This window comes from Metopolophium dirhodum, chromosome 1 (genome assembly GCF_019925205.1).
Source record: "Metopolophium dirhodum isolate CAU chromosome 1, ASM1992520v1, whole genome shotgun sequence".
Classification (NCBI taxonomy): domain Eukaryota; kingdom Metazoa; phylum Arthropoda; class Insecta; order Hemiptera; family Aphididae; genus Metopolophium; species Metopolophium dirhodum.
In genome coordinates this window covers 84,422,127-84,444,597 of record NC_083560.1, presented here as the reverse complement: position 1 = coordinate 84,444,597, position 22,471 = coordinate 84,422,127, and the positions used below count along the sequence as shown (strand labels likewise).

Here is a 22,471-nt window from a genome sequence, read left to right as displayed (position 1 = left end):
GTAGTAGTTGACTATCGAGTGGAGTATATATTATCGTGGAAATTGGAAATATAGTAGAACCTCCTTATAACGGAATCGCTCGGTACCAACTGATTTTCCGTAATAAAGGAGATTCCGTTATAAGGAGACTAAAATTTACGGGATATAGGTCATTCGGGACCATTGTTATTTTCCGTTACAAGGAGAATTCCGTTTTATAGGGGGTCCGTTATAAGGAGGTTTTACCGTATTATGGTACAGCAGAAACAGGACAGCGCTGTATGGACATTTTTCTGGACAGTGTCATATACCATACAATATCAAGTTTTTCGAACTTATACCTACGTATATAATAGCTACGTCCAGAACTGGGTGAAATTGATGCATTAATAACCGAGTAGTAACTTTACGAGGGTACACGGAAGAAGGAAAAAAGGGCTCAAAGAAAAATCCCGAACGGTGTAGTTTTACCTATAGATTTTACTCAGTGTCAAAATAAAAGCGTTACAAAAGTCCTGTATTATATTCGAATTTCCGTCTATTCTTTACACAGTGTGTATATCTATCGATAAAATCAAACAAAGTATCTATATTAAGTTCAAAACGTATCTAATTCGCAAAACGATTTGTGAACCATATAATATGCAGTTGTGTACGCAGGATTTTCCTAACAGTTAGAATTACTCACAGCCGTCACAACTCACAAGATTAAGTTTGAAAAATAAAGCAGGTGCTTTCTTAGTTCTCACGGATATGACACAAAAAATATACACAAAAACATATTTTTAAAAAAATTTATATCATACGAATAATGAGCAATAAAATACGATTTTATTTTTTTTTTCCAGTATAATTTCAGAAATTCAGGTGAGGTACCTATTTGAAAATGTTTGTAAACTTCATCTTCTGTCAATTGTTTTTTGTTTAAAATTTATGTTGGCTATGAATAATCCTTTAAGACGTATAATATGAATATTGTAGGTAATTTGCTCTTGCTTATTATAGTAGTTAACTACTGTTGAAACTTGATAAATATATAAAAAAAAAATACTAGAAATAGGGCTGTAGGGGTTCAGCCCGTTAGACTTCCACCCTTGTACGCCACCGACCTTATATGCATGCGCATGGATATTTTCTACTCACGAATAGGGCATGTAAATAAATATAATCAAAAATGTTCCACAGTGGCATTTTATTTTCTAGTGCCGAGAAATAAGTACTTAGGAAATTCGATATTTTGTGTACAAGTGTCTTGCAACTGATGCGTATTGGCCGTTTGCCACAAGGGATAATAATTGTAATGTTTGACCTTTTTTCGGTAGTATGAGTTTAATATTTATACGGGGTTTCAAGCCACCAGAACGCTACTGAATATTATACTTATTCAAACGACAAACATCTTGACCAATATATTATATGGCGGTACGCATCGAAAACTAAATATCACAATCTTCCTTATGGTTTTTAATAAATACTCTTAAATATAATTACCAGAAAAACGTTGGAGGAGTGTGCGGGCGCATGTTCCCCAACTACATTTACATATACCGTTATCCCTTCATCGTCATATTATAGATACTGGACGGGACCTGGACGTATCTGCGGAGACACACCGATTCTGCCGATTGATTATAAAACCACATACCGAACGCGGTAACCGGTACCACGGATATAGACCCCGGGCTCACTTGGTCAACGAATGAAAATAAATAAAGCGTTCGTCCGTGTACCACTCAGCAGGCATGGCATTACAACGTTATAAAAACATAATATTATACGCACCAGAGTAGTTTTATGTCCGCACTCGTATGTTATATATTATTGACCATATAGTTATTGTTGTCACACGAAGGTGTTCTACTGCTCTGTAAACTCGATATTGTTATAATACGTGTGTTGTTGCGGTATAGAATTCCTGGTAGTTCTGAAACCTAAACCGGTTAGGTACCAACATCGAAAACGGCACGTCACTCGTCCCAAAGGTTTTGTAGATTAAACACGATAGATACTTGAAATGAGTTGGTTTTTATAATATTACAGAGCGATGAAAATAACTATTATTTTGTAACAATTATTATTGTTCAGTATAATATTAAATTTCGTAAATGAGATCAATTATTTTGTTGAGGACTTAGAGGACGAAAGTGGTGGAGCCTTTTAATGGGAATGACATGCTGACCCTTTTGAACTTTATTTGTTCGTGTTAACGCATACTTTATTAAATTTAGTGGAAATGTTATATAATTGAAAATAAACGGTAGGTAGATACCCAATACAACTATTTTGGTTTACCATTCAAAACGTTAAAACTATTTCACTCGACGCACCATAAAAACACACAGCTCCATGAAAGTTATGGTGTATGATTTGAAATTCATGTGTGTTTGCTCAAAGAAAATATTTTCATTATTTTTCTGTACGGGAAAAATTAAACGAAAATGAAAATAATAGACTTCCTGTTGAACGATGAAGGGCACTATAGTTGATGGTTAAACGATACTTCGTACGGAGAGTTAAAAATATCGGATCATCGATTTCAATCAATTTTTCTCAGATCAGTATGTTTAATAAGACCAACAAAGGTCTGTTATTTGTCATATTATTCTGATTTGTTTATTGCGATAAATGATTTTTTCATACACAAATCGTGTGCATTGACCACGTCTATGCAATGTATATTATTATATAATGGAAATTTAATGTCGGAATCCCAATGTCAAACATTTTTTATAGAAAAGTTGCGTATAGTTCAATGATTTCATCTAAAGAAAATAAGTTTTCTATGATTTCGTAAAATAGCGTAAAATTAATTTAAAAGTTGTGTACGACGTTCGTTTTATAAATTCTAAAAGTAACAAGAGAACGAGAAAAAAAATAAAACAGCAATACAAAAGCTAATTATTGTTATTGTTTATATATTTTTTAAACACCAACTAATAGAATACATTTTAAATATTATGATAAATTGTAATCTTACTTGACTAAGAATGTCATTCCGAAGTGATCGGTACACAAACGAATTTTAAAATACATACCATTAAAATCATTATTAGTTAAATACTTTGAAGTATTTTAATAGTTTTAATGGCTTATAAACAATCTTAAGAACATTTAATAATTTATTACAAATCATTCGTTCGTATTACCATCGTACTTTGAAGTTGACTTAAAAATAAACCATCGGTGTTATTTTCCAGCCGAACGTAAGATAGGTATTTATTTGTTTTTGAGAACAAGAAGACCAATTCTCAATAAAAATCAATGGACCTCATTAGTTCTTTTAAAGACGTATAGTAATACAATACCTTCATACATAATTTACACGTTCATTAAGTTTGTTGTTGACGTTATGCGGGGCAAAAGAAAATATGTCACCGGAGTTGAATACGCCGCGAAAAGTCATACAAAATATTCAGATAGTAATAATTTAATTTTCTTAATTAAACAATAAAATACTGATCCGTCGGAAACCGCTGCAGCAGTCCCAGAGACGTGTTGAATAGAGGAATAACGATATTTGACAATGCCCGGTTTTCAGTGCTTGGATATTATATTATAGTTCAATGGAATGCCATAGATTTATTATTATATCGCCATTGTTGAGAAAAAATAAAATATCGGTCTCTTTAAACGCGTGCATTATACTGTACATAATACAATGTAAAACAGTGTTTCGACGATAACTACTTGATCACAAATCTCTCCAATATCTTCTTAAGTTTCTGATTTAGAAATATCTAACCAGCCACTGACTTTCTGCTGTGATAATGCTATTATAGTGTTTGCGGTGAATAAACTTGGGCGATCGTTCGCCTCCTTTTAAAATCGGATCCCGGATTGCTTTCCCAAGCAAAACTAAGTTTTTACCATAAAACAACATGTATATATTATATTATGTTATATGTATTATATTCTCCCCCACCCCAAAAAAAATTATATAGTATTATAGGCTTTATGTAGTTCTTATAAAAGATTTATTGGCGGATAGTTTACAAAAAATTGTGTGACACAATTTGTGGATGACAAAATATTTCTGCCGTGATCACTTTTAAAAGTGTAGGGGTCATTATACGTGAACAAGTATACAATCGTTCGAGAGTGTAGTTCATAACTAATTCGAATTTATTTTGAGACAGTGTTTGCCAAAAAGCAATATATAGCTTTCTATTTAAATGAAAAAAAAAATATGATAATGATAGACGTATTTGTTTTATAATTTTTCCGTGTAGACTGTAGAGTAGGTACATCACAATTTTATGAACTATATTATAATATTTTAATACGATCCTTTGTGTAGATAATAGGTATATACACTGTTCACTTTTTATGGCAATACCGCAATATCATTGACAGCTTAAGACGATTAAGTACAATTTTTCGAAACCATAAATATTATTAAAAACCGCGCCCCATCGCGTGTATAATATAACACCTCATTGGTTTTATATTGAAATAAAACCACTAAAATAATTGCTCTGTTCATCGTCTCCTGCGACAGCAGCGATCGAGCAATGAGTTTTGACTTCGCGTCGACGAGTCATACGATGGATGTTAATTGCGCACCACAACAATGTTTTTTAGACGTACGATAATAATATTATTTGATTCCTGAATAAAAACTGTATAATATGGTCGTTGAAGCTTATAAGGATGACGGCGACGACGAAACGTCACGGCCAGAATTCTGTCACGGGACACGCAGCCGCTGCATCAACCCCCCCCCCCCCCTTTCCCCCACCGGAATCGTAAGCCTTTTTATTAAATTTTTTTATTATTATTATTTAAAGATTAATTACGTCACGCACATTTTTCCGCCACCGCCCTGCCCACTCTGCAGACCGAAATATCCAAACGGACGAGGTTTTCATTTTATATTTTTCTCGTATTTTTATCTCATTAAGTTAAATAGCAAACGGTCTATATTATCATCATATGGGCATTGCGATGAATCAATACTTTTTTGAATGAAAACCGTCTAGGAAAATGTTTGAACGCCATGGTTATAGTAATTTTATTATAATAATTATTTCGTTTTGAGTGTCATAAATTTATAATGTGAATACGGATACACAAAAAAAAAAGAAAACGATTAAACTATAAAATAATAATATCCACTATTCTTCTATTTATAGTAAAGTATGTAGGTTTTAAAATATAAGGTAGATAAAATCACTTTAACTGCCGTCCAAATGACCTAGTCAAAACTTATCTTGATAGAAATAAAACATTAAGTATAGATTAAAAGTTGAATGTTTGTTTATGATTGGACAAACAGTAAAAAAGTTGTACCTATTAATTTAAGTCAGGAAAAGTACTTTTATGAACAGCGCTGACAAGTTGAAAATAATAATATTTTCTTTGGAACTCGCAAATCATGAATATACAATTTGAATTACAATTATTTTACATATATTTTTGTAATTTATTGCAATTTCGATCGTATAAAAATATGTTTGAAATACAAAAACTAAAAATATTCCTGAGGTTCGTATTACAGCTCAACATTTTTATGCCTGAGAAGTGTGATAGGTACTGTCGACGTTTAGTGTTTTATTTTGAACCAATATACAGTCTGTTAAAAGGTTATTGATTACCGATTGTAACATTAAAGTTCATTTTTTATGAATATACTTACGACTTACTTGCGATGCTAACCCGATTTCAAACGACATTCGAATAATGAATTATTGCAAATTTAAGTTTGAAAAAAAGACGATTAACGAAAAAAGGGGTCATCTAATTTTTCATTTGCGAGACATCTCGTGAGTTATGAAACGCATAAGCGATTGGAAAACGATTGGAACAAAATAAATGAGGAGATATCTTTCACCGGAGACAATGATAACTAAACGATTTAAATTTTTGATTTTAATTTCGATTCACTTTAATCGAGTTATAATGTGTTTTGAATATATTTTTTCCGCACTCAATCGCTGCTGACAATGGATAGTGACTTAATTCGGCCAATCGACTAAAATGCGCGCCAGCTAAATTTTCGTCGAACAAAAGAAAACCATCGATCAACGTGGCTATATATTCGGAAAATCACGAGTGTTATTATATTATCATAGTTATCGTGTTTGTCGTAAACAAATAAAAATAAATAATAGCGCGTCACCTTATATAATTATAATATTATGTGCCTATTACAGCCGAAAGCCCTTAGAGCTGACATTTTTTGAATTAGAATCAAAATAGGATTTTTGTGGTAACTAGACAATTGTCTCGGTAAACAGACCGAGCTCGAAATGCAATAAAAGCTAAGCGCTCAAAAATCAATTGAATAATAACAGTCCCGAAAACTGTTTTCTTCTTTTGCAAAAAATGATCTAAGAACGAATATATTCCGCAAGACTGTTTCTGAAATTGGGAAATCGGAAGATTTCAAGTCGACAATTTAATTTAATATAATATAATGCGCTAACAACATTTTCGTCAAACGAAAGAAAACCATCGATCAACTCGGCTATATATATATTCGGGAAACCACGTGTTCTATGATTCGTGTTTATCGCAAACAAATAAAAATAAATTATAGCGCGTCGCTATTTGCTATATTATAAATCATTATGCGTTTATTACGGATTACCCGATCGAGCCGTCACTTTCTGAGTTCAAATCACCGGATAATATTATTCCACGATAATAACACAATATTATTTACTGGATTGATGTGGCGACTATAGACTATTGTCCTGGTAAACAAACCAAATTCGGAACGGTTAAAATGATACATTATTACCTAGTTTACGAGATAAAAATGTACACCGACATCATCATCACCGATAACATTGCAGACTGTTGTACCGAAATACGTCAGCGTGATAGCTACTATTATAATTTATATATTATAATAATACATTGTGATAGGTACTGTTATAATATTTATATTATATAATAATAAATTGTGATAGGTACTATTATAATTAATATATATAATAATAAATTATGATAGGTACTATTATAATTAATATATATAATAATAAATTATTATTAAAATGCTATCATAAAACAGCAGGTTGTTGTGGTCAGTGGTTTTGTTCAAAATCGTTTTAAGGACAGTGGTCAGTGGGTTATAAAAATATAAAATGTTTGGTATCGGTTTTTTTTCACTTTCGAGTGATAAATAAATCGACATGGTTAGAAAAAAATATGTTGTTTCAAGCATCGCATAACTAGTTATCTGCTTTATTTATTATTATTTTGAAAATTCATTGTTACCTGTAAAATATATGCCATTGGCTATGCTTATAAGCGTGTACCTTTGCATAAGCGTGATTAAGGCTAAAAACACCAAATATTTCCATAGTATCTCCAAATAAAAATTGAATAATAATAGTCTCGGAAAAGGTTTTCTTCAATTTTGCAAAAAAATATTTAAGAACATACACAATTTAACTAAAAGACGCTAATATATTGGACATTTTAAAAAATAGAAAATTTGTATTTATATAATATTTGAATTCATTGAACGATGTTCATAGGTATACTTCAATATTTAAATTATTTTATGATAAGCTACCCGTGAAAATAAAAAGTTAAAAGAGTATGTAAACAAAAAGTACACACATATTATTTTTTATTAAGAAAAAATATTATGAAGACTACTACAGCCTCTCCAACAATATGGCCTAGAGAGTCCACCTATGACCAACGGTGGTCGAACAGGAAACGTAGGAAACGAGATAAAATTATACGTAATATTATGTTAAAGATAACGGTATAACCGCGTTATACCTATATAACATTGTTTTGGTACCTATCTATACGTATGATATGTTCATCCTATCCTGGCAGAGGGCCATATTTTATCTTATACAAGTTTCCGGCCCGCGGATATAACAAAGTCTGACAAAGATGATTACAATACATAATAACATACATTATACAACGTATACTCTCACTGGACCTTTTTCGCTGCATAATATATTGCATTATTAGCAATACTGATATAATAATATGTACGCGATCGAATACAAAATAACAGGTGGGCATAAATATTGTATTATGTGTGGAATGCCAATAACGACCAAGTTAAGGTTACGATATAGCACTCGTCGCAGGCCCATAGTATGATAATATTATAGCCGAACGGACGAATCAGTAAATTTGTCAGAAAAAAAAATCACTCCCGATGAAACAAAACTAAACTATTTAATAATTATTGAAGGTTACGGTCGATGAGCCCATGGGTGTTAAAGATTCCAGGCATACGATGTACAGACGCGATTGCAAGGCCAGACTGAGCCATTTTTCCTGCCTTTGAAATATAAATTAAAATTGTTACTACTATATACTACTATATACTTACAATAAATGAGTATGTACGACTAAAAAATACTGAATTAATTGAATTTTTATTCAAAATATTTATAGTAAAAATCACGGACACAAAAATAACTATTATAAAAACATTATTTCTGGATATACCTAATAACGAATATTGATATACTTGATACTATTGCTAATAAAATATATTATTTTAGTAAAAAACAATCGATGTATTATTTGTTCATTCCAGTGATTTATAATAGTATAAAATACATAATAATATTTAAAAAACTTGTACCCGGAAGCAGGCCCACCCATTTGTCTGGAAAAACAAGATACCTGGAAAACAGTCGTGATGATCTGAATATTTCATTACATTTTTAGTTTGATCTTTAAATTTGGGGTGAACTGGACAGGTCCATTGTGAAAATGTTGATGGCATTCCTGAAAATATAAAAGTAGCGCCCGTCTTACACTTTACGTCTTCAGATAGTGACGCAGTGGGCATTTCCCTCCCCCCCCCCTCCCCGCCTTCGGGTCCAGTTCTATTGAGCTTAAATACGCTACTTTTAAAACGTGAAAACTAATGCCATTGCCTAGACATAATAGCCAATCGAGTCACATCGTCAGCAAAGACGGTGTATAATACACATTGAGGAGGTGCTCGGTATTATTATTATTATTATTATTACTATACTTTACGTGAGGATTTTCGCTCTTGTTTGCTCTTGTTCTTTCACGTTTCGCCTCTTGACCCATTACGATCGTGTTATAATATTATATACTCGCCCCCCCCCCCCAACCCTTCTAGACCACACGACGATGGGGTCCTACCGCTCGATCGCGATCGGGCCACACGCGTCGTGTAGTAGGTATAATATTATGTGTAATATAATACAAACGCGTTTCTATCTATATAATATAATAATATATAATACCGATTATCCGCGACGGTGTGCGTATACATAATAATAATAATAATATAATATATTTAAGCGCAAGTCGATTCGTCAAAGGCCACCGCCGCCGACGTGTCTATACGCAAACACGTCAACACCGATAATGCATCACCGTTATGACGATCACTCGCGCACTATATATATATATATATATATATATGCGCAGATTATAATAATATCCCATAATATTATAAACTATATTTTATTATAAATATGATGCGATAATATATATATTAATATTAATACATATTAAACGTATCTACGATGTAGTTTCGGCGATAAACTATAATAATATGTAACAACGAATGTGTACTGTTATGAAGATTAAAAACTAATCGCGATTTTAGCACACCGGAGATGTACCTGACCCGTACACGCACATTATAGAATATTATTATTATCACAATATTATAAGGCAGTAGGACTGATATAGTGGTGCGTGCGAACTATTATAGGGGCGAAGGAGTCCACGGGGAGGGTAGTCGTCAGTCGGTTTATTAGTACCTTAAAATTTCAAATACCTATCTTGTAAAATATTATTGTGCGTGTCGAGATGTGGGTGAAGACTAAAACCATATTTTGTGGCTTAACACTCATATTTTAAGTATATGCTTATCTGCTGTGTAATAATTCATCTACGCGCTTCTCTGCCGAGTTGCTATATCTGTATGTGGCTTATAATACCTAATTATAATATACAATTTATGAGACGTGGTTACATATAATGATACGGCTGTCCTATGACCTATATACGACAGTGGTGTAAGTGGAGTCTTATTCTTACTGGAGGGAGGGTTAGTTAATTATTAATACCTACCTTAAAAATTCAAATATCGTGATTATTTTTGTTATAAATTTTAGGGGGAGGTGGCATAGATGAAAATAGGACCATATTTTTGGGGTGTTGTAGGGCTCAAATTGTTCATATGTCCATCTGCTGTGTAAAAAAATAATTTTCTCCTCTATACTGAGTTTGTATATCTCCGAGTGGCTTACAATAAATATAATATAACATTTATAAATATTCATATAATATATTATGAATTATATCTTATTAAAAAAATTGGAAATTTATTTTAATACACATTTTCTGCCTTTTAAATACTATCATATTATTTTCAATATAATATCACGGCTGATATAAGTCCGTTTATATTATAGTTTCCACTGTGTTGAAAAAATAACTATCAGAACTCATCGAAGAAAAATTCCTAAATACGTCTGTATTTTGTGGAGTACGTACCTTTAGCGTATATAATGTAATATACGTGTGCAGGATTGCGGTCCGGGGCCGTGTCGAAGTAAATCGATCGGACGCGTGTAGGTATATACCTAAAACGCGGTTTCGAATATTTCAAGGGCGTTTTAATGTGGGGGTAACCACCACCTACCTACGCAAGTATATATTATTATTATTATTATTATTATATTCGACACGGTATCCGAAAATCCGAAGCGTCGGTCTGACCACCATGGATCGCGAGACGATAAAAAAACGTTCTTTGGAAAAAAATATATAAAATAAATAATACCTACCTATATTATTATACACAGCAAGGGGATGTATAGTACAGAGGGACGTGCGATATCTATAAGAAGCTTATGTGGTGAGCATATTATACGGGGTGATCCATTTAGCATGAGACGCACTCTTATTTCAGTATTTTTTTCGAGACATTTATTTTACATAACTTTAAGTCGTTACAATTAAGGACATTTTTGGAAAAAAATTATAGTTTTTTTTACCATTTTTTATCGTTGTAATTTTATTAACTTCTAACTCTTTTGAATGACAACATACACATTTTTTATTTCATGTTCTTCAATATTATTTGAAATATTTCGATCTATAAAAATCTGATTTTGAAAAAGTAGTTCACATTAGTTATAATGCATAAATATTAGTAATAGATCAACCTTTTTTTTGGGTGGAGAGGGGAGGGGGTACCCTTGTACCACTCCAATTCACTCCACTCGTCTTTAAATACTATAACTCATAAACAACTCGTCCAAAATTCGATTCTCACATAATATCGAAGTATTTCAAAAAATATTCTGCTTTGGAATAAATAATAAAAATACACGTAGTAAAAAATAAAAAAAAAACCGAAGGTGATAAAAATAGTAAGAAAACAAATTTTTTAGAAAAAAATACGTCGTACTCTAACGACTCGAAAATATTATGTGAAATAAATATTCTCAAAATAGTGAATTGATTTGAAATAATATTATGAACGTCTCGCCCGTTAAATGGCTCACCCGGTATATTATACATGTAGGACAGGTACATTTCCATATGCGCGCGGGGGGCCGATACCGTTCAAAGGGACTTTTATAGTTTTATCCCATTTAGTGCCGCTTCCACCGCGACGACGTACGTACCTACCTACCTATATTGCGAGTATATTTTGTTTCGTTTATAAATTATTCATCATTACACCTCTGCACAGTTTAAACGTACGTGCACGCCTACGTTTATTTTAAATATTATATATATATATATGTACGTGCTAAATAATGATGATAATAATAATGTGAATTTTCGCGCGTATTCGATACGTACCGAAATATTCCAACGTCGCAATAATATAATATATTGCAAGCAGTCATATTATTTTATCGCCTGGAGCGTAAATGATTGTTGTTATCGTCGTATAAGAAGACGCGACCGTTCTGCTCACGACTCAGGTGGTTTAACTGCAATAATAGGACTAGGCACCCACAATATTATAATATAATATGTCATCATCATAATATGATGGTAATAATAATAATATTATGATATTATTATAGTACGCCGCGATCGGACCGTGATTGCGTTTTCTCGTTTTTCCGGGACGGTTTTCCCTCGTCCCGACTGCTTTTCGTTTCAGTCTAATAATATTATGTATTATTGTACCAGCGTTATTATAATATTATTATACCTATAGCATTGTTGACATATACAAATTAACCCTTTCGAAACCACGTTTTAACGTTTGAATGCGCTGATAAGGTATATAATATAATAATATAGTGCACTGCGGATGAGTGTAGTGAATTGATATCCCTTCATGTCCGCGATGTATCATAAATATTATAAACGATTATAATACACCAGATTTAATCTAATTCCAAATTATTGTAAATCATAAATATTGAACTAATGTACTTAACACACAAAATAATGCAACATGAGTTGTACCTATAGTTTATTATTCTATGAACAAATTGCAATGTAATTATTGATAATTTATTTTTGATTTTAATTTTATTTATTCAACGGACCTTTTAAATAAGAATTTAAAATTAAATTATATTTAATTTGGTAAACTAAACTTACATACAATAATTATTAACTATTACATCAACTATACGAATTCATTACGATACATTAGTGTGACTATAATATTTGTATAACAAAAGTATATTTTATGTTATAAAAAGAGGTAGAGTTCTTATTGGCTGCGTATAATCGGTACATAGTTAAAGTAAGTAGTTAATGATGCATAAAACAATGAGGAACCTGTGGCGTATTTGATGGGAGGGGCGATAGGGTGAACGCCCCCACTTCATTTACCGTGTTTTTGACGTAATTCTAATATTCTAAACAATAACTCCCATGAACAACCCCTGCTTTTGCTACTGTGTGGAAGGTGAAAGAGGATTGGGCAAGTCACAGGTGGACTTAAAAATGTACAAGACAGTGTAGGTGAATCTATTTTATCAGTTAGGTAGTATGGCTGATTAAAATGAGACATTTTATAAATCATAAACAGCATTGAACCAACTGTTTTAAATATTGTTAAAAATTAAAAATATAATATTATTATTTGTGTGTCTGAATTAAAATGTACTTAATCAAATTCGAGTTGTTTAGTGACAAAAATAAAAAAAAATTTGAATATTTAAATCCGTTGATTAATATTATCATAATATTTTTTTTCTTTATTTGTTCATTGAAACGATCTCAAGGTCTTTATCAATGCTTATTACACGTAAGTAGTAGGGGGATCATGTGATCTATTTATCGATGTATCACTATATGCATGATACTACCCCCTCCTTCTTTATATAATATATATATAATAATCTATACATTTATGCATTTATAATATTATTACATTTATCATGTATACGAAATTTGAATCACTTAGGCCCTCTACACACGGAGCTATTCATTAGAAACTAAACGGGTTTGTGATTTAAATTACTTATCGATTACTAACGCATTAGTTACTCGGATCCGCACACGATCATATTGAAAAGTGATCGAAATCACTAGTTTATACTGTTTGGTTGTCGAAGGAGGACCTGTATCGTCATTTTTTAACACCATGGATGATTCCAGTGATGAAGAAATGATGATTGCATACTACTATTACCATACCAAAAGAAATAGAAAACAAAGAAGATTTTGGGTTCATCCATACATTGAAAGAAATTTTCATCATCGACTATTTGTTGCCGCGCGAGAATTGAATCTTTCTGATGCTAAATTTGTATGCTTTTATCGCATGTCTAAAGATAGTTACTTACAATTAGTACAACTGATTTCTCCTGCCATCCACAAAAAAAATACGAATATGAGAGAGTGTGTCAATGCTGAGGAGCGGATATTAATTACTCTCAGGTAAGAAATTTCTGTTCACATACTCAATAAAAAAAATTAATTATATTCAAATTATAAAATACAACCTTTTTAATTATTAAACACTTTTTAATAATAATTTAAAAATAAAATAAATGTAAAAGCTACGGTTAACTTTCAAACATGTTATTGATTAAATAATTGTGTATTGTATTCCTCTTGGTTAACTTCACTCAAAGCTTCATTTACTGCTTCATAAAACTGTGCTGTGCTTTGACTGGTTGAGGTTTCTAGTCTGTTTAATTGCGAAGTATTATTCACATTTGCATTCTGAGGTATATACATCATTTCAGAGTGTGTCGAAGGTGTAGATGAGGCTGAAAATGTATTTGATGGTGTGTAGTCCAAACTGTGTGATAAAATGTCATCAACAGACTGCAGGGCTCTTCGCTTGAAAAGTCGTACTCCTTCGTCTGACATTTTGAGAAGATCTGGTAGCATGCTAAGTAAAAACATTTTCAAACCTTCTGTTTTTGGATCCTGCTTCATATGATCAGATGAATTTAGGGCTCTGGCTCTTTTGGTTTCGAAGTATTCGAGGAATGCTTTATCAACTGGGTTCTTAAAGCCACGTTTTCGGTTTGGCAGATTTGATGGAAAAGGCTCAGGTTGACTGTGAGTAGTGTTCTTCTTGCTTTGAGACATTTCAGTTGTGTGTTGTGGTGTAGGTGATGGTAACGGTGAAGATGGATATGGTAGAGATGGGGTTGGCGGTTGTTGAAATGAACATTGCGGTTCCAAAACGTTTTCTTCGTTGGCGGTCGAATCATTTTCTTCAGATTCCTTATCTTCTTTTTGTTCTGGTGGGTTTGGTAGATTTCCTGAAGGTGCACCTAATGCCTTTATATATGGTACGGTGAATTGCATAGATTCCATTAAATAATATGTCTTCTTTGTTTTCGCTCCTGCACCACTTGGGGCAGGTTTCATGTTTCGCACAAAAACCGCTCGAATATTCTTCCATCTTTCTTTGCATTCAGCCGCTGTCACAAACAAAAATTATTTAAGAATTATACAGGGTTTGAAATTCTTTTTAAATATTTTTAAAAACCCAATAAAATTATTAAGTGTAATTGAAAAAAGCCATGAATATGAAATATTGTAAATTATTTTTCAGTTAGAAATTCATTAAAGTTTTATTTTCACAGTACATTAGACATTTTAATAGAAGCTCTGATATTATATTTACTATAGAAATTGTCTTAAACCGCCCAATGTATTTTTAACTCTATGATACAGATACTTAGGTACTGGTGGAACATTTTCATCACTTGCAGTTTATTTCGCTAGAGGGGAGTCCACAGTTGGTGGGATTGTGTCGGACACATCAAAAGTGATTTGGGAAGTGTTGAAGGACAAATACATGCAGGTACCGAATAGAGAGCAGTGGACAGCAATAGCACAACGTTTTGAGACTCTCTGGAATCTTCCAAACTGCATAGGAGCAATCGATGGCAAACACGTCAGAATTGAGAAGTTTGCGAATAGTGGTTCTTCCAATTTTAACTACAAATCATATCATTCGACAGTGTTATTGGCTTGCTGTGATGCTGACGGTTTATTCACAATGATTGAAACGGGTTATGCCGGAAGAAATAGCGATGGAGGTATATTCAGGGCATCAGCAATGAAATATTGGATACATCGTGGTGAACTTGATATTCCTACCCCCTCACTATTGACTTATGATGAAAACTACAGCTCATTTCCATATTACTTTGTTGCCGATGAAGCATGTCCGTTGTCAAGATATCTAATGAGACCTTACCCTCAAAGAGTTTTGGATAATGTAAAAAGAATATATAACTACAGAATTAGCAGAGCAAGGAAAACCATTGAATGTACTTTTGGAATGGTATGTGAAAAGTTTGCTGTTTTAAATGGTCCTATTCGCATTAGAGAGTCCGAAAATGTGAACTTCGTCATCAAAGCCGCATGCGTCCTCCATAACTATGTACGAAAACTAGAGGGACTTCCGTACGTATCTACCTATCCCCAGGACTGTGAACCCAAGGACCAAATCGATGTAAGAACTACTGCACAAAATATGACAATAAACGAAACCTCTTCTCCAGCAGCACTTAGAAATTATTTAGCAAATTATTTTCTTACCCCACGAGGATCTGTGCCTTGGCAATGGAAATATGCTATTAACTAACTAACTTATAATTAATTTTGTTCATTTACTAATTACATAATTTTCATGTTAAACACAAATTAAATGTTTTACGTATTTTTAGCAATAACAGAACTTATTTTTCTTTAAATTAGTATGGTAATTGATAGCAATAATCTTCGTAAAAGAAAATAAAATAATAAAATAAATGAAATATTATTATTATTATTTTAAATCAATTGTAGCTATAATATTTAATATATCAATATTGGCACCGATTCACGGTGTTCAGTCATGTGAAAATAGAAAAAATAAAAGAAAAAATAGAAAATAGACAAAATTCAGTACCAATGTATGAGAGAACCATAAATTATATTATTATGTTGTGGCATTTGTGGGTTTCACTAATTTAATCGATTAAATTCTATATTTAAAATTAATATTATGAATAATCAATATTTTTGTTACTAATGTTTATAAATAATATAATAATATAATATAATTTATATTACCTACTTTAAAATAATATTATATAACACATTATGTAGACAAGTATTACATAATATTATCTGTTTCACTTATTTATAACCAATAAATTGAAAAAAAATAATTAATAATATAATAGATTTATTATACCTGTCATATTTACAGTTTTTCCAACTTCGTTCCATGCTATTTCCGTCTCATCCTTCCTAGAATAGCCAGGAAGAGTGTAGTTGTACAAAATCGGATGTTTCTCCACTTCTTCTACAAACTTTATGTTAAGTTTTTGTTCGCTCATTGTTTAATTTATGAAGGAAAATAAAACAAGAAAATATTTGATTTTAAAAAAATCACACAATTCTAGGGTGACGCAACTTGGAAGTGACTCGACAGTCGAATCACTTGTAACTGATCTCAAGGTCTTTATCAATGCTTATTACACGTAAGTAGTAGGGGGATCATGTGATCTATTTATCGATGTATCACTATACATGATACTACCCCCTCCTTCTTTATATAATATATATATAATAATCTATACATTTATGCATTTATAATATTATTACATTTATCATGTATACGAAATTCGAATCACTAAGCGATTGAGCAAACTCGAGAAACTGGAACTCGAATTAATTTAATGATCCAAAATGCTCTGCGAGCGTTGACAAAAATAAAACATTTTATTATTATTTTATCATCGTTTTTCCGTTATCTATCGATGGATATTGTGAGTGCCTAAGCAGTTACGCGTAAAAAGGTTACGGTGAATATTTCAAGACGTTTGTTTACGGAATGTTCGGGCGAAGGTGAGACGTTGAAAAACTCGTTTTCACACCACCCCGACGACCCTACGCGTGCGATTTCAACGAGTATGTCGTCACGGGGGTAGAATGCAATGCGACATTTCATTATTATAGTGCCGTTAACCGTAAGTATATATAAAACGGAATCGTTTGTCGTACACATTTCTTATTATTTTTACGAGACAGGTTTTCGTTGGGATTTAATCACGGTTGGTGCGGATATTTTTTAAAGCCGATTCCCTTTGAAATCGTCCAAAAGTAATTTTCACGCGATCGTTGTGAACGCGTTACATGCGCTCCGCCTGCTGCACAAAACCGGGTGTACTGTCTCTAACAAGACACCAAGACGTGTGTTTCTTCAGAAAGCTTCGTTGGCTTCAAATGCGCTTTATATGGTATTAACTGCAGTATGGTCAGTGGCGTACTTAGACCTATTGAGGGAGAATTTAAATCTACGAATTGTGGTGACCTTAAATTACCAAAAAAAGGCATTTTCAAAAAAAAAAAACCCGGGGTGGGTTGGGGGTTACAACGATACAATAATTATAAATATTCGTATTCAATAATTATAGTTGTTGGATAATGCTCATCGAGGATAACACGTGAAAGATGTATTTTATCATTATGCGTGAATGAAATGTCTGATTTTTTTTTATTCGTAATAATAATATGTACTTGTTGAATTTAAAGTAAATCCATTAAACTTGTTTGAAAAGATTTTTTTTTATTGATACTTCTCTTTACTTACTTAAGCCTTTAAAGTTTAAGAACATGGCACTTCTCATCACGTCCAAAGATTGGATGTGAAGATGATACGACAATGTCATGACATGTATAATATTCATATAAGTTGGAATTAGTAGACTAAACCTCACTTGACTAGGTTCACTATAGGCATATATTTAAATTCAACCAGCTAGTGCCGTGATCATCGTTTTAGGCTTTCCGTGATTGTATATTAGTTGTCGATTTTGTGGAACAGCTTAGACACTGATTAAGTTTCGTTATATTATTCATAAACGTATCTCACACACGCACACACACACACATGCACATATACATTATACATAGTACTAATTTCTAACCCTTATACATGTTATGTAGGTTCTAAATTACTAAACAATATGCAGGTTTACTACATTTTTAAAACCGTTTAACCACATTACCAGATTATAGTATAGGTAACGACTAACTGTTCAGAACGTTTTGAATCTATGTTGCATTATAATGATAGGTATTACGTGGTACTTGTATCGTAGAATATCGGAAGAGACACTTAAAGAATGAAGATATTAAACTAAGTTATTTCATCAGTAATTTATACTAGTTAAGTTCATTAGAACATTAATTAACTAGTCAAGTTTAAAAGTTTGAAAAAAAATTAACTTTTTAACTTGTCTCAGGATTTTTAACTAGTTAATGCCCAACTTTGTACAGTATAATAATGTATTGTTGTTGTTGTTGTTGTTAAGCCGTGGTGGGGGTACACAAACACAATGTGCAATAAAAACGAAAACCATTTGTAAATGTCCAGACGTTAGGCCGGCTAAAATATATCGTCACTGTCGGGAAATAAAGAGATAAGGCGGAGGCGCGGCGTCGGCGAGTTGATGGTTCCGTTGGCCAGCGGTAGTCTTCTGCTCCGAGAGTGACATATAATGTACGTTCGGGATCAAAAGCTTAAATCAAATACGATCTGGGTGCCTATAGGACAACGAGCCGAATAACTCCCCAAGTTTCCGATGGCTGCTCCTGTGGCCAAGGCAAGTCGTACATAAGATTCCCATTGAAACATTTTTTTCGCCACGGGAAATGTATATACCAAGGTATCGGTAAATTGAACCACTCGTTCCGTCGTCTATTTTTATATACAGGGCGATTCACCGTGCATGCTCTGCACAATTGTTTTCTTTAATAATGAATTTATACAAATTCTGGTTTTTGAATCTCTTAAGATTTAATATTATAAATTTATTAATATTAATAATTATATATTATTAATTTATTATTATATTAATTAATATAATATACCTACTCAAAGACTACAATAGTTTCATATTCTTGTGATTTTTTTACGACTTAAGGACTGTCCTGTGGTGATTCAAACTTCCGTTTTCAAATGAGTGCTATACTATTGTTTACTAAACATTACTTAGCGGATAATCTTCCTAACCATTTTGATGAACCTAACTAAAAATTTGGTTTAAAAACGTAGGTTAAAAACGTTTGGTAAAAACGTAGTTCCCGGTTATTAAAATGTTTACAATAAAAATTATAGTTCCTTAGTACACAAAGTTAAATTACCCAAAAACTCGTCCGAGTTTTGATGCTGAAACGTTAAAATGTACATGAAAGTTATTCACTAAATAATTTACATTAGAAAATTACGGTTGTCAATGATATTCAATATAATAATTGTTGGATTTTCTGAAAAACCGATGTGTGCATTAGTGCACAGTATTATACATAATATATAGTCTAAAGTTGAAGCAAATAATATACCACACAAGTATTATAATACAGACGCCTTCGAAATCTGGTTGGATGAGTTTGGGTTTTTTTTTCAACGGCGTGATAAAGCATTATTAATTTTTTTGGCAGTAGATACACCCGAAAACGTTTCGGAACTACTCAACAAATGTATTGATAATGTTACCTGACGTAACCCATACTCATCGCTACCATACATCTACGTTTCAATTTATAAAATGCTTGAACGTTTTATAATAAAACCCGTACGATATAATATTTTAGGACGTCATTAGGAAACGTGAAAAATAATTTGAAACCGCCAAGCTTAAAACTGTGATCGCGTGTTTATGTGATCATAATTCGGTTGAAATTTATCGTAGGTTTATCGAAAAAAAAAAACTAAAATCACGAGAACATAAAACCTAATCTAATTCATATGAATAGCGTGAGCAGACAAGTACAACCGTTGTTTAAAATAAATGGATTATACTTATCTACATCGTATTTTAAACGCAATTCGCGGAGGTGTAAAATTTGTTTGTTCAGATATTTTATGATACAACATTGGAAATAATCGAAAAAGTAATACGAAATATATTACGGCGAGGTTGCTCGTGCCATAATAATATATATTATTATATTGTTACATTGTTTGTCTGTCGTTTATCATATATCGTCGTCGTCGTCGCCGGTGTCCGAGACATAAAATAAATACCATTAAAACGCATACGATTCGTTTGCTTGTATTACAATGATAAAAGCAAAATATTGAACTCACTTCTCGGTGTCAATGTCGGTGAAAATAATAATACAGAAGACTTTGATTTCGTCGTTATCGTTCTTTGAAGTCGTTCACACACGATTTTTTCCAATTACTATACAGCGAATGATATTTCCGAATTTAAGGGTCGTCGTAATATCTGTGGTTTTCGCTTATATATGGTGGCCGCGGTAAGAGGCGATTGTTGAATTTGGGGATGACTACGTCGTGTCTGACAGAAAGGCGAGTTGATTTAAAAATATATCAATAGACGCACTATATTTATTCATCAGTCAGATATTATCTCTCTCTTCAACTTCACATTAATTATTAGATCAATGAAAACAGTCATGGTTATTCCAAATCTGTCAATCTGATGGATGATGATAGTAAAACAAGATATTATACCATCCTGCACTACCTACCCAATTGTTAAAATTAAAATTAGTATTATAATTTATATTGATTTAATATACAAATTTGGAATTTTAAAAGGTGATGTGTATACCGTTTATTACAATGCACAAGTGATTTATGTAAATTCATAAAACTGGGCGTAACCAGGCTTTTTTTTTTTTGGAGGGGGGTTTGATTTTTACCTAAAATATTTATTTGTTCATATATCTATACCAATTACCTACCTACCTTGTTTTAGCGAATTATAAATACTAATAAATTAATAATAATAAAACTCCTATTTTTCGTTTATAGGTTTTTTTCCGGTCTATCCCTCCCCTACCATTGATATAAAAGTTATGTGTACGCCCCTGATTGCATTGTCGATTCTCGCCATATTTTTTACCATATAACACGATCATCGATAAATCCCGATTTACCGAAACCAGACCACTCCCATCGCGGCCGTATCACTGTGCGTACACACCGTAATTTTCTACCCCCAACACAAACGCCGATAATATACATATACATTGTTGGCAAAACGTCTTGGCCTCGAGCCATAGCGTCGTAATCGCCGTCGTCACACCACCCAACAGGACGGAAATTGATTTTTTTCAAAATGAAAATCGTACACATATTTTACTATTATTATATTATATTGTTCTCGTCCCGTCCGGTGTTATAGGTTATAACATTGTAATATCGCGTGTGCATAATAAACGGTATGTCGTTGCCGGTTTTCGCACTGCAATACCTATAGTATACGCGCATATTGTAACAATCGAGACCATACACCTGGTTTCTGTTAGCGCCCAGAGTCGCGGTGCACAGTTACATAGGTATAACGGCCGATGTCGTGTGAAGTTGTTCCGCCAAACGTGTGCCCTCCGACTTCAACTATTACTATTCGTTGCATTTCGAAACGAATATTGTGTTCCAAAAGTCCTTAGCCCGCAGCTTCCGTGCTCGTGAAGGACCCAAATGCTACGAGTACCAAGAAATCCGGCACTAGCGTTTTCGATTTGACGTGCGACGTAATTGGAAAAAAAAACGCTTTCGATAGACAAAAGATGGGGAATATTAGAGTTGGAACCCAAATTCCGCGTCAGAGGTGTCTGCTGTCAGTGCTCGAGTGTCGGGGCTTGCGATATCAGGAGTTTTTCGATTCCGGAATCGGTTTAGGTCGATTACATTTATTATTATTATTTTGATTGCGATGCAGGGGGTACCTCCACACAACGCAATTCGTATTTTCTCCGCCGTCATAATAATAAATAATTGGTATATCACGACTCTCGAGTCTCGACGGGTGGTGGTTAGTGATGCTGCACTCGACCCTGAATATTTCGATGGTGTGCGGTATCGATATTATGTCCCAGCGTAATATAATTCAATTATTGTTTTATCAACTGAAAACATTTCGATTGATGTATTATCTATGTCCGTGGATAGATATAACACTTTTTAAAAAAAAAACCGTTAAAATTTCGCTGCATTTCAAATCTTGTCCACGTGAAATAACGCGATTGCCGCCGCCGCCGAACGGTAAAAAATTAATGAATAAAAAAAATAACCAACTCATGATAATATGTACCG

At 32.8% G+C, this 22,471-nt stretch overlaps 3 protein-coding genes across 6 annotated transcripts in view; 1 reads left to right on the top strand and 2 right to left on the bottom strand.

The window, feature by feature from the left end:
* The window catches only part of LOC132934127 (dual specificity calcium/calmodulin-dependent 3',5'-cyclic nucleotide phosphodiesterase 1-like), a 210,719-nt gene that overhangs the window by 130,497 nt on the left and 57,751 nt on the right, over positions 1 to 22,471 (bottom strand). The gene's annotated exons all lie outside the window — the stretch shown is intronic.
* LOC132935032 (uncharacterized) lies at positions 13,563 to 16,463 on the top strand. Its single transcript, XM_061001467.1, has 2 exons — positions 13,563 to 13,821; positions 15,079 to 16,463. Exons 1-2 carry the CDS (start codon positions 13,706 to 13,708, stop codon positions 15,995 to 15,997), a joined length of 1,035 nt encoding a protein of 344 aa, XP_060857450.1. The 5' UTR covers positions 13,563 to 13,705; the 3' UTR covers positions 15,998 to 16,463.
* LOC132935033 (transcription factor Adf-1-like) lies at positions 13,849 to 16,831 on the bottom strand. Of its 2 annotated transcripts, none has more exons than XM_061001468.1 (2): positions 16,592 to 16,831; positions 13,849 to 14,822 (listed from the first exon to the last, which is right to left on the bottom strand). In XM_061001468.1, the coding sequence occupies exons 1-2, from the start codon at positions 16,734 to 16,736 to the stop codon at positions 13,966 to 13,968; spliced, it is 1,002 nt and encodes a 333-aa protein (XP_060857451.1). In that variant the 5' UTR covers positions 16,737 to 16,831; the 3' UTR covers positions 13,849 to 13,965. The 2 variants fall into 2 exon arrangements, with proteins under 2 accessions (XP_060857451.1, XP_060857452.1); XM_061001469.1 differs by having other exon boundaries at positions 16,605 to 16,769.

Coding starts and splice junctions, on each gene's coding strand:
- LOC132935032 (XM_061001467.1), top strand. CDS start 13,706: ATGTCTAAAGATAGTTACTTACAATTAGTACAACTGATTTCTCCTGCC. Junction 13,822..15,078: donor CGGATATTAATTACTCTCAG/GTAAGAAATTTC, acceptor TCTATGATACAG/ATACTTAGGTACTGGTGGAA.
- LOC132935033 (XM_061001468.1), bottom strand. CDS start 16,736: ATGAGCGAACAAAAACTTAACATAAAGTTTGTAGAAGAAGTGGAGAAA. Junction 14,823..16,591: donor AAAAACTGTAAATATGACAG/GTATAATAAATC, acceptor TGTTTGTGACAG/CGGCTGAATGCAAAGAAAGA.